The sequence below is a fragment of the Pristiophorus japonicus genome, chromosome 8 (assembly GCF_044704955.1).
Source record: "Pristiophorus japonicus isolate sPriJap1 chromosome 8, sPriJap1.hap1, whole genome shotgun sequence".
In the NCBI taxonomy this organism is placed as follows: domain Eukaryota; kingdom Metazoa; phylum Chordata; class Chondrichthyes; family Pristiophoridae; genus Pristiophorus; species Pristiophorus japonicus.
The window spans coordinates 96,431,610-96,449,084 of record NC_091984.1 but is presented as its reverse complement, the minus strand read 5'-3'; the positions used below and the strand labels follow the sequence as shown (position 1 = coordinate 96,449,084).

The 17,475-nt window shown below is 48.4% G+C and overlaps 1 protein-coding gene across 2 annotated transcripts in view; it reads right to left on the bottom strand.

Moving 5' to 3' along the window:
* Window positions 1-17,475, bottom strand: part of nmnat2 (nicotinamide nucleotide adenylyltransferase 2) — a 425,329-nt gene that overhangs the window by 19,201 nt on the left and 388,653 nt on the right. For both annotated transcript variants that reach the window (XM_070887134.1, XM_070887135.1), the window contains one exon: window positions 4,264-4,344. In XM_070887134.1, the coding sequence (XP_070743235.1) occupies window positions 4,264-4,344 (81 nt within the window). The remainder of the gene's footprint in view (window positions 1-4,263; window positions 4,345-17,475) is intronic.

The following is a 17,475-nucleotide window of genomic DNA, read 5'->3' as shown; positions in this document are numbered from 1 at the left end:
GCCACATCGTCAGTGGATACCCCTTGTCGCCAAGCAGCCAGCTGGCGAGTCTGGTTGGAGGTGCGAAGAGCTGAGGGAGGGTGGACTGGCGCAAGATGAATGAATCATTACAGCTCCCTGGGAATTTGGCTCAGACATGCATGATGATATTTTTATGGTTGCAGACGAGTTGCACATTGAAGGATGGAAGCCCTTATAGTTGACAAACACTCCAGGGTGATCTGGAAGTGCCTTGATCACCACACGTGTGTAGTCGATGACGCCTTGCGTCTGTGGGAAGCCAGCCAGAGCCGCAACATCGAGCGCCCACTCATTCTGAGTGGCTTCATCGGTGCCAAAGTCTATCTAACTGCCTGCCCTGACAAACATGGCATCTGTCACCTGAGTGAATGCATTTGTGGGCAGCCGACTATGAGATCTTGCAACTGTCTTCTGCTGATCTCTGGAAGGAGCCTGAGGCAAAGAAGTTGAGGGCGGCGGTGACTTTGACAGCCGCTGGTAATACGTGTCCACCAGGTCCACTTGGCTGCAGGTCTTCTTCCAGCAGGTTACAACTATTTTAGTTGCACCTGTAAATCAAATGCCCCCTTATTAAAGGAGTAAATTAGATGGCAAACTTTAATACAAGTGCCCCCTGATTAAAGTGGGGGGGGAGGGGGGTCACTAAAACCGATATATTAATCAAATTAAACTTTTGCCAGTAACTTAAATCAAATTAGAATTTGGTTGCCGGGGATGATGATGCACTCCAGTCCCTCTGGCGCCCACCTCTCGCGCAAGGCCGCGAGCGTACCGGTGGACACCGCATGCTCCATCTCCAGGGACACCCTGGCTCGGATGTAACTGTGGAAGAGAGGCAGGCAGTCGGGCTGAACGACCCCCTCGACCGCCCGCTGCGTGGACCGGTTGATGACCACCTTGGCCATGCCCAGGAGCAGTCCTATGAGGTGGCCTGCCCGCTCCCCTCCGCACAGGGTGCCAAAAGATTAGGAGTGTTCCAGAAGGCTACAAATATCTGCCATGACCTGACATGAAACGTTGAGCCTCCAGAGGCACTGGTATTCTGTTATGTCCAGGAAGCTGATTCTCTGCCCATATCTCCTGTGTTGGGGGTATCGCCTCCTATGGGCTGTACTGTTGTGCTCATCCCCTCTCTCTCGGGTCGGTGAGGAGAAGGCTGCTGTGCTCCTGCTGGTGCTGCTGGTTTTGTTGCTGCTGGAGTGGAAGTCCTTACAGTTCATGGACACTCCAGGGTGATCTGGAGGTGCCTTGATCGGCACATGTGTGCAGTCGATGATCATGGTCCTTATCCAAGGTCCAAGGTGAAACAGCATAAGCGGCACCCATGCTGATCTGGTATATGACAGATGTAAAGTGCAGATCAGATGCACAATCTTTCAATGTAGTGAGAGTGTCTTCCAAAGTGGTAGAAATCACCTGCAAAGTACTGACAGCAAACACTCAGAATAAGTGCTGTGAGCAAAAGCCTTTCCCTTAGGCAAGGAAGCAGGTGTGAGGTCTCAGTACTTTTTGCCTGTTGTTTGTTCAGCCCCCTCAATTGCTGCTGTGCTCTCGTCTTGCTTTCACTGGCGAGGGCCAGGAAGCCCGGGAATCCAGTTAACGCAGTTAAACTTGAAAATCCATGTAAAAAGGCTCTTAATAGCCTCTTAACTAGCTCTTAATTGCTTTAAATTGGTAACCCGCCCCCCTCACAGCCAAACACGCTCGAGTGAAATACAGAAGCCGGTGAATGAAGCATTTAATCACCCACCCGTTCTCAAACCCACTCACTCTTTGCTGGTAAATTTCCGGCCAGAGAGTCAGAGAGTATGCTGTTTTATAGTGATAGGGGCATTATGTCATGTAACACACTATGTACAATCAGGGCCACAGATTTTTCTAGCTGATTTCCTTGCCTTGGATTTGTACATTCCTTTTGTCTTGAATTCTATTTACAGGAAATGCGCTCTCTATGCAGCATTACAGATTAAGGACACGTTGGGAGAGTTAGCCAGGAAAAGGCTGATCAGAAGCATTGGTAGAATCGATGGCAGATCATCAGTGGACCAAGAGACAGCTGCAGGTGAAGGGACTTTTGTGTCCTGCCAGAACTTAATTCAAACATCTGGATGGCCAACTGCACTATTTACTTCTGGAAACAATAAATCAACAATAGCCCTGACAATAATTAAAATGTCAAAAGGTCCTCCCGGTTGGGGACTAACCTGCAGAAGCTTCCCTTGCAACAAAATCTCAAGAACAAATTAAAAAACATACAAGTGAGGCAGCACTAGTGCCACCTCAGGCATCAAGATTCACATCATGAGACGGGTTTCCAAAAGACCTCAAGGGCAGCTAGAGGCAAGCATAAAACAGATGGCTCCGATAGTGTCGAGTGCTATTTAGGCAGTAGGCAGTTTGAGCTCTCTACCCATCTGTACAGACCAGTAATGTGCTCTTTCCATTTCTCATCCATATGCACTTTCCTTGACATTGGGAAATGTCCGCAGCCAGAAACATAAAGTTGCAATTTTAGAGCAGCTGTTCAGTTACTTTTAAATTGAGACTTGCGGCTGAAAATTTGGTTGTGGTAACAGCCGAGAGGAGGGTCTTCCCGAACCAGGGGCAGAAGTCCCACCCCGCAAGCTATATTGGGCTTACCGCCCCGACATGAACTGCAGCGCAAACTCTCGCGCTATACTTCCTGTCGGGGGCGGGGGTGGGACCAAGGTGCAACGGGATGCACATTTTCCAGCGATTCGCGGAGGGACACGTAGCCCTGGCGCGAAGACAGGGACCTCGCCTTCCAGCAAAAGAGAGGCCAAGCTGCCGACTCTGCAGCAGGGAGAAGGGGCCATCGCTAGACCACCAGGAGTAGGGTGCTGTGACAGCAGCCTGGCACACAACCGCAGTGCTGGGCTGCACGGACCCCGCGATCTGCATTGAAGCAGACCGCGACCGGTAAGTCGGCCATTTTTTTACTGCCGCACCTCCCTTTCATTTTTACCCTGCGAGCAGCCTACAGCCCGGTACACACCCTGCGAATATGTCGTGGGCATTGCCCGTGGCAGCTTCACGGGGTGCTACCGAATTTTTGCGCTGGGGCGAAAATGGGTCGCTGTGCATGATGACATGGTCATTGCCAGTGCGCGGTCCGGGTCACTACCGGTTATTTCGCAGGTGTCAGAGGCAGTGCTGTGCCCAAATTGTTTGCGTCCCGTTAGCACCCCGGGAGGCGCAAATGACCCAAATCTTTCCCCCTATAATTTGTAAATGCTTACTTGTGAGCATGCTCAGTGTTCCTGGTTTTCAATGTGTAATAAAATAACGTTAAGGCTTTGAATAGGCTGTTTAATACAGTGGAGTCCTGTCTACAGGGTTATTTTACATGTTGAAGTATGATAGGGAATTTGTGCTTTGGTAAAGAGTCTGGGGTGGAAAATGTCCCTTCCAATAAGGCCTCTGGCCGCCTGAAAGCAGCGGCCATGAGGCGGCACGGAATGGCCACCGAGTCGCCGCAGAGGGGCCGCCATTTTAGAAATTGCCCTTCCTCAGGTTTGGAGCGATGTCCGGGACTGCTCCGCCCGTTTTCCCGCTGCGGCTTGCACGCGCCGACCCTTATCAACTGCCGGGAACCCCCTCGCGAAATTGCCCCTCGAGAAATTGCCCTTTTCCCAGTATTGCCCCGCGGGAGCGGCCCCGTCAACGATTGGTGACCCTGACAGCTTTTGCTGTCGGTACATTCTCTGTGGCATGGCGGCTTGGCCGCCCTTAAAGGGGAAGGCGCACTGCCACGGCCGCCATGTTATTTTTTTTATGGCCGTGGGTTCGGCCGGGCCGCCAACAGGCAGCCTGGCACCCCTTCTTGGGTGCTAGGCCATTGGCCCAGCCGAAACCCTCCCAGGTAGCCCAGTGTATGCCACTAAAGTGGCTGCAGAGTTCGCAGCGGCCCTCCCCTTTAACTGAAGGGGAGAAACGTTGTGATGCGCCAATGCGATGAAGTCATCAGCACGGCGCTGATGACTGACAGCCTCGGCTACTCTGCTCCGCCCCCACTTCTGCCCCGTTCCAATGATGAGGCCACTTCTGCCCCGCTCCAAAAAAATCGCCGAAGTGCTGAATTTCGACAGTGAGGTCACCCAAATGCATGGGGTGGCCAAAACACATTGAAACCGGTTGTTACACCTTGTTTTAGGTGGTGGGCACTTTCACCCCCCATCCCCCGCCCCCCCTGACTCTACCACAAGAAGAAAATGCTCTTACCCACAAAGGTGAAGCGTTCGACGTGTGGACGAACACAGCAGATTTTTCCCAGACTTTCGCTCATCTTCCCCAGGATTCGAACTGCAAAACAAATCCAGTAGAAATTAGATAAGTAACGGGCAAATACAGAGACACCTCAATAGCTGTGTTTTAATCAAATGGAAACTAAGCTCCCTGGAAAGAATGGCCTGTATTTGTACAGCGCCTTATGTCAACTGACTATCGCAAAGTACTTCATGGCCAAACAATGACCTTTTGAAGTGCAGACACTGACGTAATGTAGGGCAACCAGTTTGTGCAGAGCATGTTCCACAAACAGCAAACAAATGAATAACCAGGCAATCTGTTTCTGGTGATTTTGTTTGAATCAGAAATACTTGAATGGAGAACTCCCTGCTCTTCGTCAACACACGCCATGGGATCCTACATGCCCACAGCTGGGAGACGGAGGCTCAGTTTAATGTCTTATCTGAGAGGCAGCGCCTTCAACCATGCAGCACTATCTCAGTACTGCGCTGAAGCATCAGTCCAAGTGAAGTGCTCAATTCCATAGTGCGACATGAATCCACAACCTGATGACTCAAAGGCAAGAGTACAATCAACTTGCCCACTGAGCCTGGAAATTACTAGTAATAATAATAATTGATGAATACCTATCTGCTAATATCGGCACCAGATGGTTCAAGGGCTCCAAAATATGTCATTTCCAACAGATTTACAGAATTTGACTGTAAACTCTACATCTGTACCAGTCTCCTCCATTTTTATGGAGACTATTGTGTTCCTAACACAGAAACTGCACACAGTAACAGTGACCTTTATTAAGACACTCCAGAGTGAGGAACAGGCCTTAGGGGCCAGCTGATATACAGTGCTCCCAAGGGATGCTGGGATCCCTTGGGACTTCAGGGGATGCACTCACTGGTGGCGGAACATGGGAGTGCATGCTTTACAGATACACAACATCATTCCCCCCCCCAAAGTCAAAGTGAAAACTATTTACAGGGTGAGGCAGCCGAGAGCCTTTCTTTCCCTGGTAGACGGTCTCGGGACAAATGTCTGTTCTGGTGTGTTGACTGTGCCCTCGCTGGGCTGGCGTGTTCTTGGCCCTGCAGGGCTGCTGGGTGAGCCTGGCCTTGCTGGGCTGTTGGGCATGATGGGTTTGATTTCCTGGTCCGGGGTGGTGTTGTTGATCCTTTGGGTGTGTGTTGTGGGCTCGAAAAGGGTGGTGTCTGCTGTGGGTTGTTCAGGGCAGTCTGTGAACTGCAGCCTCGTTTGGTCCAGGTGCTTTCTGCAAATTTGTCCATTGCCTAGTTTGACTACAAACACCCTACTCCTTTCTTTAGCTATCACCGTGCCCGCGATCCACTTGGGACCATGTCCATAGTTTAGCACATAGACAGGGTCATTCAGATCAATTTCCCGTGACACAGTGGCGCGACCATCGTTTACATTTTGTTGCTGCCGCCTGCTCTCTACCTGATCATGCAGGTTGGGGTGAACCAGTGAGAGTCTGGTTTTAAGTGTCCTTTTCATGAGTAGCTCAGCCAGGGGCACCTCTGTGAGCGAGTGGAGTCTCGTGCAGTAGCTGAGCAGTACTCGGGACAGGCGGGTTTGGAGTGAGCCTTCTGTGACTTGTTTAAGGCTCTGTTTGATTGTTTGTACTGCCCGTTCTGCCTGCCCATTGAAGGCTGGTTTAAACGGGGCCGAGGTGACATGTTTGATCCCATTGCGGGTCATGAATTCTTTAAATTCAGCACTGGTGAAACATGGCCCGTTGTCACTGACCAGTATGTCAGGCAGGCCGTGGGTGGCAAACATGGCCCTCAGGCTTTCAATGGTGGCGGTGGCGGTGCTTCCCGACATTATTTCAGATTCAATCCATTTTGAAAAAGCATCTACCACCACCAGGAACATTTTACCGAGAAACGGGCCCACATAGTCGACATGGATCCTTGACCATGGTCTGGAGGGCCAGGACCACAAACTTAGTGGTGCCTCTCTGGGTGCGTTGCTCAACTGAGCACACACGCTGCATTGCCGTACATAGGACACTAAGTCAGAGTCGATACCTGGCCACCACACGTGGGATCTGGCTATCGCTTTCATCATTACTATACCCGGGTGTGTGCTGTGGAGATCCGAGATGACTGTCTCCCTGCCCTTTTTGGGTAGCACTACGCGGTTACCCCATAACAGGCAGTCTGCCTGAATGGACAGCTCATCCTTTTGCTGCTGGAACGGCTTGATTGGCACTTGCATTTCAACGGGGATGCTGGCTCAGTTCCCATGCAGTACACAGTTTTTTTTTTACTCGAGACAGCAGAGGATCTTGGCTGGTCCAAGTCCTAATCTGGCGGGCCGTGACAGGTGATTTATCATTTTCAAACGCTTCCATGACCATCAACAAGTCTGCGGGCTGCGCCACCATCAACAAGTTTGCAGGCTGCGTCATTTCCACCCCCGTGGTGGGCAATGGTAACCGACTGAGAGCATCTGCACAGTTCTCGGTGCCTGGCCTATGGCGGATGGTATAGTTATACACTGATAGCGCAAGTGCCCACTTTTGTATGCAGGCTGAGGCATTAGTATTTATCCGCTTGTTTTCAGCGAACAGGGATATGAGGAGCTTGTGATCGGTTTCCAGCTCAAATTTGAGGCCAAACAGTTACTGATCCATTTTCTTTACCCCGAACGCACAAGCTAATGCCTCTTTCTCAATCATGCTGTAGGCCCTCTCCGCCTTAGACAAGCTCCTGGAGGCATAGACGACAGGTTGCAACTTTCCCGCAACATTAGCTTGTTGTAATACACACCCGACTCCGTACGACGACGTGTCATGTGCTAACACAAGTCTTTTACACGGGTTATACAATACAAGCAGCTTGTTGGAGCATAAAATGTTTCTGGCTTTCTCAAAAGCAATTACTTGTTTTTTTTCCCCATACCCAGTTCTCACCTTTACGCAATAACACATGTAGGGGCTCTAAGAGGATGCTTAACCCCGGTAGGAAGTTATCAAAATAGTTGAAGAGTCCCAGGAACGCCCACAGCTCCGTGATGTTCTGTGGCCTGGGCACGTTCTTGATAGCCTCTGCTTTGGCGTCTGTGGGTCGAATGCCGTCCGCCGCGATCTTTCTCCCTAAAAACTCTACTTCTGTTGTCATGAAGACGTATTTCGACCTCTTCAGCCGCAGCCCTATGCAATCCAGTTGCTGGAGGACCTCCTCCAGGTTTTGTAGGTGCTCGGTGGTGTCCCGACCCGTGACCAATATGTTGTCCTGAAAAACCACTGTGCATGGTACCGACTTGAGTCGGCTCTCCATGTTTCTCTGGAAGATCGCTGCAGTCGACCGAATTCCAAACGGGCGTCTGTTGTAGATGAACAGTCCCTTGTGCGTGTTGATGCAGGTGAGGCCCTTCGAAGACTCCTCCAGCTCCTGCGTCATGTAGGCCAAAGTCAGGTCGAGCTTGGTGAACGCCTTGCGTCCTGCCAGCGTCGCAAATAGGTCGTCTGCCTTAGGTAGCGGGTATTGGTCCAGTAGCGAGAAACGGTTAATAGTTACTTTATAATCGCCGCAAATCCTGACCGTGCCATCACTTTTGAGTACTGGAACAATCGGGCTGGCCCACTCGCTGAATTCCACTGGGGAGATGATGCCCTCGCGTTGCAGCCTGTCTAGCTCGATTTCCACTCTCTCCCTCATTATGTGAGGTACCACTCGCGTCTTGTGGTGGATGGGTCATGCCTCTGAGACCAAGTGGATCTGCATCTTCGCCCCGGAAAAGTTTCCAATGCCTGGCTCAAAAAGGGAAGGAAATTTTTTAAGAACCTGGGTACAGGAGGCCTCATCGACATGTGATAGCACATTTTGCCCAGCCAGCTCCTTCCAAGCAGTGTGGGGCCATCACCCGGGACAATCCAGAGTGGCAATTCGTGCACCGTGCACTTGTAGGTGACCTTGACCATGGCGCTGCCCAGGACAGTAATAAGCTCTTTGGTATACGTTCTCAGTTTCGTGTGGATGAGGCTCAGGGCTGGTCTGAGTGCCTTGTTGCAGCACAGTCTCACAAGCATCTTTTGACTCATGATGGATTGGCTAGCGCCAGTGTCCAGTTCCATGGCTACGGGTAAGCCATTCAATTTTACATTTAGCATTATAGGTGGACATTTCGTCGAAAATGTGCGCACCCCGTGTACTTCAGCATCTGCCCCCTCTCTCTGAGGCTCGAAATTTCTTTGATCCACCATGGACCGATCTTTCTCTGCCACATGGTGGTTAGCAGGTTTTACAGACATTGGAGGTGGCCCATTGTTCCACAGCTCTTGCAAACATACCCTTTGAAGCGACATGAATAGGCTTAATAGAAGCCTCCACAATGCCAACACGGTGTGAATTGCCTTGCATTCATCCTTTGTTGTGGAATCTGAATCATCTGGGTCACCTGAGGCCTGCTGGCAGTTGCAGACTCGTGGTTTCTGCCCTATATATTTCTGCTCGCAAACACAGATCCAGTTAATTTATGAACATTGCTAGTACTTGTGTGCTGAGAGATTTGTTTGGTGTTATCACTGGTGGACATAAACACCTGTGCTAACGCAATGGCCTTACTGAGGGTCGGTGTCTCTACAGTCAAAAGTTTTCATAGGATGATCTCGTGGCCAATGCCCAGTTCAAAAAAGTGTCTGAGCATTTGCTCCAGATAGCCATCATGATCGCATTGTCCTGCAAGTCGCCTTAGCTCAGCGACGTAGCTCGCCACTTCCTGACCTTCAGATCGCTGGTACGTGTAGAACCGATACCTCGCCATCAGCATGCTCTCCCTCGGGTTAAGATGCTCCCGAACCAGTGTACACAGCTCCTCATACGACTTATCTGTGGCTTTCGCCGGAGCCAGAAGATTCTTCATGAGGCTGTAGGTCGGTGCCCTGCAGACCGTGAGGAGGACCACTCTCCTTTTTGCAGCGCTTCCTTCTCCGTCCAGCTCGTTGGCTACAAAGTACTGGTCTAGCCGTTCGACATAGGCTTCCCAGTCCTCACCCTCCGAGAACTTCTCCAGGATGCCCATAGTTTGCTGCATCTTTGCGTTGGATTCGTATACTCGTCGCCAGTTGTTGTGTTCCTAACACAAACGAGACTGCACACAGGGAGGTTAAAGTAACAATGACCTCAGTCTTTATTAAGACACTCAGAGTGAGGAATAGGCCTTAGGGGCCGGCTTATATACAGTGCTCCCAAGGGATGCTGGGATCCCTTGGGACTTCAGGGGATGCACTCCCTAGTGGCGGAACATGGGAGTGCATGCTTTACAGATACACAACAGAGACCACTTTAATTAAATTATTTCTTCGGATCTGAATTTACCTTCAGTAAAAAATAATGCTTCTTTCAAGAATCATTTTAGTGTCTGGTATTAGGAAATGGTAGTGTGGTCAACTTGCAAAGGGTTTCTGTCCCAAGTAGCATGTGGAGAGCAGTCATTTGCTTAAAATATATTGGAAATTATTTTCCCCTCTATCACAAAGGTAAAGTATTCCTCGTCACAAAGGTGGAGCACTGAGGAAGGAGTTTTCTCCTTTGCTTGTTGTGAAGACGCTGGTCTGTGCTCAGTATGGTTCCACAGGCCCTGCCTTCAGTACTTTGCTCAAGTGTCCATTTTTCACATTGTTGCACATTGTTGGCAGGCTTTTCAGCAGTGCTAGGCCCAAACCCCGAGGATAATTGTAGCATCCCTGCTTGCCTTTCCTTCTCCCGGCCTCGGATCAAACACACAGCAAACCTTGGAAATTCCTGGTATGTGTGACATAAAACAATGTGGGGCACAAATTTGTCTTGGGGCAGTAGCGCGAAATGAGCGAATTGGCTGCCCATTTTGCACTCAATAGAAAATAAAATCGGGCGACGTGTAAAAGGGGCTGCTGATTCATTATTGCCTGTTTTGGATTACTGCTCGAGATGAACTTATGCCATCAGGGCAGCTCTCACTATTGAGAAAATTAACTTACAACCTGTGGGTGGGGAACCACTTGTTACCCATCTTCCCTGTGTGTGTGGCTCACCGTTCTTCCATGCCCCATCTTTTCCTGTCTATTGTAAAATTGTTTGGAAGCTCGCCATCATCGCCATCATCGACACCTACCCTGGTGATTTGGCAGTCAGCCAAAGATAACATTACTGCCTCTGCTGCTTAGTATTATGCTGTAAATGAATAATTATTGTGGCAAATAATCCTGGTACAGTTTTGACAGATTGTAATGTATTTGTGTGTTCTTGTTGGTAAATGGAAAATTGTGGAAATGCTACAAAAAAGGGAGAATATATTAATAGTGATTTTATGGTTATAGAACATGCACTTGCTGTAATGTTTTGTTGCTTTTTTGTTTGTTTGAAAATGTGCAACATTATTGACATGAATTATTTGATAAATGCTTGCTGAAGCCACAAACAGCATCATATTTTAATGCTTAGGTGATTATTGGTGTATATGTTTGGAATAACAAGGCTGGAGACTGCCTGAGGGACAGGTTTCACAGAGCAGTTACCTTACAGCCCTGACTTCAGTGGCAGTGATGTAAGTTAAAGGGACGGCACGGATACCTTCAGAGATGTTAATACCCACCAAAACAGGCTGCTATCCTTTCCAAAGGCAGCAATTACAAGCATTGTCTCCGGAGGTACAGATACCTATTGTTTTTGGCCACAGACAGGCTGAGCAACTCCACCCACCTATTTAGACCAGATAGGAGTTTATTTCCTCCACTGCCCCCCCCCGTCCCCCCCCCCCCCACATTGCCCTGTATAGAAACTCCCATTAGGGCAACATCCAGTGTTCAGAAAATGAAGTTATGAATCATTAGCATGGTGCTTTAGAATCTGCTCTAAAAGATAAGTTGTGAGGTTTCCACAACACCCGCAGCCTTGGGCTCTCGAACTGTTTCTGTAATATAAATGCAGGTTTAATTGGCTGCTCTCCGAGACTCGACACGGAGGAAAGAAATGAAGATCTCCTCGGAGGGTTGAATCTGACAGTAAAGGATAGAAATTCCAATGTCAGACTTCACACGTAGACATTTAACGTGTTCCTACTGCATTCCTGCATATGATATTTTCATATAGCTCAATCCATTTAAAATTAATGAGTTAATCCTGCATTAAAATAGCACACATAGGAATATCCTATGAGCACTTTCCTACAAGAAGGGCACCAATAGTGAATTAACCTTGTACTTGGGTAGATCGGGTAATGTGCAAACTCTCAGTATGGCACAGCATAGTACTCATGAAAATAAAACTAATTCAAAGTTACTACAAAAAGCAATCAAGAATAAAACTTGCACATGGATAACAAGAACATGTAACAAATGAAGTATCGATTTTATTTGGTCTTTCGCTGAACAGTACAAAATTGTTTCAAACGTTGGGCCTAATTCGATAGCCAGAGATGGAAGGACTGTGTAGATAGGGCTAGAGTGCCATCTAGAGCACTTGTTGCCAGCTTGCACTTTTCCAGTTATTGATTACAGTTCCTCACCATGACTATGTAAACAGCAAGAGGTCAAGGGTAAAGAGAGAGAACATAAGAAATAGGAGCAGGAGTAGGCCATTTGGCCCCTCGAGCCTGCTCCGCCATTTAATAAGATCATGGGTAATCTGATCATGGACTCAGCTCCAGTTCCCTTCCCGCTCCTCATAACCCTTTATTCTCTTATTACTCAAAAATCTGTCTATCTCCGCCTTAAATATATTCAATGACCCAGCCTCTACAACTTTCTGGGGCCAGACAATTCCACAGATTTGCAACCCACTGAGAAAAGAAATTTCTCCTCATCTCAGTTTTAAATGAGCGGCCCCTTATTCTATGCCCCCTAGTTCTAGTTTACCTTATGAGTGGAAATATTCTCTCTGCATCCAACTTGTCGAGACCCCTTATTATCTTATATGTTTCGATAAGATCACCTCTCATTCTTCTGAACTCGAATGAGAACAGGCCCAACCTACTCAACCTCTCTTCATAAGTCAACCCCCTCATCTCCAGAATCAACCTAGTGCACCTTCTCTGAACTGCTTCCAATGCAAGTATATCCTTCCTTAAATAGAGACCAAAACTGAATGTAGTACTCCAGGTGTGGCCTCACCAATATCCTGTACAGTTGTAGCAGGACTTCTCTACTTTCATACTCCATCACCCTTGCAATAAAGGACAACATTCCATTTGCCTTCCTGATTACTTGCTGTAACTGTTATGTATGCAACCCTACATAACTAGTATCATACCGCCACCAGAGGACGTACCTGTTGGAGTCACAAGGGATCCCAGCATACCTTGGGAGCACTGAATATAAGCAAGCCCCCCACGCTGTACCAACACTCTGGAGTTAGAATAAAGGAACTAAGGTCACACTTACTCAGGTTTATAGTACTCAGTTACATTACTCTATTTTGAACATAACAACTGACGACGAGATAATGAACCACCACGCGAAAATGCAGAGAACTGTTGGTATCCTGGAGAAATTCTCAGAAGGAGACGATTGGGAGGCCTTCGTGGAGCGACTCAACCAATACTTCGTGGCCAACGAGCTGGAAGGGAGTGTGAACGCTGCCAAACGAAGGGTGATCTTCCTCAGCGTCTGTGGGGCAACAACCTATGGCCTCATAAAAATCTCCTAGCTCCGGTGAAACCAACAACCAAATCGAATGAAGAACTGTGTACGCTGGTCCGGGAGCACCTAAATCCAATGGAGAGTGTTCTGATGGCAAGGTATTGATTTTACACATGTCAACGGTCTGAAGGCCAGGAAGTGGCGAGCTACATCGCCGAACTAAGGCGCCTTGCAGGACATTGCGAATTCGATGGATTCCTTGAGCAAATGCTAAGAGACTTCTTTGTGCTTGGCACTGGCCATGAGGTTATCCTTCGCAAACTATTGACTGTTGAAACACCGAACCTGAGCAAAGCCACAACGATAGCCCAGGCACTTATGTCCATCAGCGATAACACCAAACAAATTTTGCAGCATAAAGAAGTTTCAGCATGTACTGTACACAAAGTAATGTCGTTTTCAGGCAGCATATGGCAGAACGTACACACCTGCAGCTGCACGACCTCAGATGACCCAGAGTGCACCATCAAACTTTAATGTGAGGCAGTTAACACCTTGTTGGCGCTGCGGAGGTGATCATCGAGCCCATCAATGCCGCTTCAAACACTATGTGTGCAAAGGCTGTGGAACAATGGGACACCTCCAGTGAATGTGCAGACGAGCTGCAAACTCTGCAAACCACCGCGTTGCAGAGGAAGATCGATCCGTGGCAGATCAGACTGAATTAGAGACTCGAATCGAGGAGGCAGAAGTGTATGGTGTACACACCTTCACCACGAAATATCCACTGATTATGTTAAAAGTCGAACTGGATGGAATTCCAGTGTCCATGGAACTGGACACGGGTGCGAGTCAGTCTATCATAAGCAAAAAGGCCTTCAACAGGTTGTGGTGCAACAAGGCACACAGGCCCAAGCAGAGCCCTATTCATACCAAGCTGAGAACTTACACTAAAGAGCTGATCCCTGTAATTGGCAGTGCAGCAGTAAAAGTCTCCTATGATGGAGAGGTGCACGAACTACCACTATGGAGTGTACCAGGAGATGGTCCCACACTGTTCGGCAGAAGCTGGCTGGGAAAAATCTGCTGGAACTGGGATGACATCCGAATGCTCTTGTCCGTTGACGACGCCGCATGTGCCCAGATTGTGAGCAAGTTTCCGTCATTGTTTGAGCCAGGCATCGGAAGTTTCTCGGGGGCGAAGGTGCATGTTGGTCCCTTCGAAGATGAGAAGGGGGATTTAATAATGGGAAATGTGGAAATGGCTGAGACCTTAAACAATTATTTTGCTTCGGTCTTCACAGTGGAAGACACAAAAACCATGCCAGAAATTGCTGGTCACAGGAATGTGGGAAGGGAGGACCTTGAGACAATCACTATCACTAGGGGGGTAGTGCTGGACAGGCTAATGGGACTCAAGGTAGACAAGTCCCCTGGTCCTGATGAAATGCATCCCAGGGTATTAAAAGAGATGGCGGAAGTTATAGCAGATGCATTCGTTATAATCTACCAAAATTCTCTGGACTCTGGGGAGGTACCAGCGGATTGGAAAGCAGCTAATGTAACGCCTCTGTTTAAAAAAGGGGGCAGACAAAAGGCAGGTAACTATAGGCTGGTTAGTTTAACATCTGTAGTGGGGAAAATGCTTGAAACTATCATTAAGGAAGAAATAGCGGGACATCTAGATAGGAATAGTGCAATCAAGCAGACGCAGCATGGATTCATGAAGGGGAAATCATGTTTAACTAATTTACTGGAATTCTTTGAGGATATAACGAGCATGGTGGATAGAGGTGTACCGATGGATGTGGTGTATTTAGATTTCCAAAAGGCATTCGATAAGGTGCCACACAAAAGGTTACTGCAGAAGATAAAGGTACGCGGAGTCAGAGGAAATGTATTAGCATGGATAGAGAATTGGCTGGCTAACAGAAAGCAGAGAGTCGGGATAAATGGGTCCTTTTCGGGTTGGAAATCGGTGGTTAGTGGTGTGCCACAGGGATCGGTGCTGGGACCACAACTGTTTACAATATAGATAGATGACCTGGAAGAGGGGACAGAGTGTAGTTTAACAAAATTTGCAGATGACACTAAGATTAGTGGGAAAGCAGGTTGTGTAGAGGACACAGAGAGGCTGCAAAGAGATTTAGATAGGTTAAGCGAATGGGCTAAGGTTTGGCAGATGGAATACAATGTCGGAAAGTGTGAGGTCATCCACCTTGGGAAAAAAAAACAGTAAAAGGGAATATTATTTGAATGGGGAGAAATTACAACATGCCGCGGTGCAGAGGGACCTGGGGGTCCTTGTGCATGAATCCCAAAAAGTTAGTTTGCAGGTGCAGCAGGTAATCAGGAAGGCGAATGGAATGTTGGCCTTCATTGCGAGAGGGATGGAGTACAAAAGCAGGGAGGTCCTGCTGCAACTGTATAGGGTATTGGTGAGGCCGCACCTGGAGTACTGCGTGCAGTTTTTGTCACCTTACTTAAGGAAGGATATACTAGCTTTGGAGGGGGTACAGAGACGATTCACTAGGCTGATTCTGGAGATGAGGGGGTTACCTAATGATGATAGATTGAGTAGACTGGGTCTTTACTCATTGGAGTTCAGAAGGATGAGGGGTGATCTTATAGAAACATTTAAAATCATGAAAGGGATAGACAAGATAGAGGCAAAGAGGTTGTTTCCACTGGTCGGGGAGACTAGAACTAGGGGGCACAGCCTCAAAATACGGGGGAGCCAATTTAAAACCGAGTTGAGAAGGAATTTCTTCTCCCAGAGGGTTGTGAATCTGTGGAATTCTCTGCCCAAGGAAGCAGTTGAGGCTAGCTCATTGAATGTATTCAAGTCACAGATAGATAGATTTTTAACCAATAAGGGAATTAAGGGTTACGGGGAGAGGGTGGGTAAGTGGAGCTGAGTCCACGGCCAGATCAGCCATGATCTTGTTGAATGGCAGAGCAGGCTCGAGGGGCTAGACGGCCTACTCCTGTTCCTAATTCTTATGTTCTTATGTTCTTGTGTGCAGATCCACTTGGTTCCCAGTACACGACCCATCCACCACACATGTGGTGCCATATATGATGCGAGAGAAAGTGGAAATCAAGCTGGACAGGTGCACCAAGAAAGCTGGTGGAATTCAACAATTGGGCGAGTGCGATTGTTCTGATCCTGAAGGGCAGAATTTGTGGGGACTATAAAGTAACGATTAACCGTTTTTTGCTACTGGACCAGTACCCGCTACCCAAGGCAGACGACCTATTTGCGACCCTGGCAGGAGGGAAGACGTTCACCAAGTTGGACCTGACCTCGGCCTACATGATGCAGGAGCTGGCGGAATCTTTGAAAGGCCTCACCTGCATCAACACGCACAAAGGTCTGTTCATCTACAATAGATGCCCGTTTGGGATTCGATCGGCCGCTGCTATTTTTCAAAGGAAAATGGAGAGCCTGCTACAGTCGGTTCCGCGCACCGTGGTTTTCCAGGACGACATATTGATCACAGGTCGGGACACCATCGAACACTTGAAGAACCTGGAAGAGGTTCTAAATCAGCTAGATCGCATGGGATTCAGGTTGAAACACTCGAAGTTTGTTTTCCTGGCGCCAGAGGTCGAGTTCTTAAGCAGAAGAATCGCGGCAGACGGCATCAGACCCACCGACGCCAAGACGGAGGCCATCAAGAACGCGCCGAGACCACAGAACGTGACGGAGCTGTGGTCATTCCTGGGACTCCTCAACTATTTTGGTAATTTCCTACCCGGGTTAAGCACCTTGCTAGAACCCCTACATGTGCTGCTATGCAAGGGAGATGACAGGGTATGGGGGAAATCACAAGAGGTTGCTTTTGAGAAAGCCAGAAATCTGTTATGTTCCAACAAACTGCATGGCCTACTCCTGCACCTATTTTCTATGTTCTATGTTCATTTTCTATAACCCATGTAAACGTTTAGTGCTAGCTTGCGATGCATCTTCAAACGGGGTTGGGTGTGTGTTAAAACAAGCAAACGAATCGAGAACATTGCAACCGGTCGCCTATGCATCCAGGAGTTTGTCGAAGGCCGAAAGTGCCTACAGTAGATTGAAAAAGGATCTCTGGCATGCGTTTACGGGGTGAAAAAAATGCACCAATATCTGTTTGGTCTTAAATTTGAGTTAGAAACTGACCATAAGCTGCTCATATCGCTATTCTCAGAGAGCAAAGGGATTAATACCAATGCCACTGCCCGCATCCAAAGATGGGCGCTTACGCTCTCTGCATATAACTATGTAATCCGCCACAGACCAGGCAGAGAACTACGCTGATGCTCTCAGCTACCATTGCCCACCACCGGGGTGGAAATGGCACAGCCTGCAGACTTGCTCTTGGTGATGGATGCATTTGAAAACGAAAAGTCACCCGTTCCGGCCCGCCAGATCAGGACCTGGGCCAGCCAGGATCCTTTACTGTCCCTTGTAAAAAACTGTGTCCTCCATGGGAGCTGGTCCAGCGTCCCAGCAGAGATGCATGAAGAGATCAAGCCGTTCCAGCGGCACAAAGATGAAATGTCCACTGGCGGACTATCTTTTGTGGGGTAATCGCGTGGTTTTGCCTAAGAAAGGCAGGGAA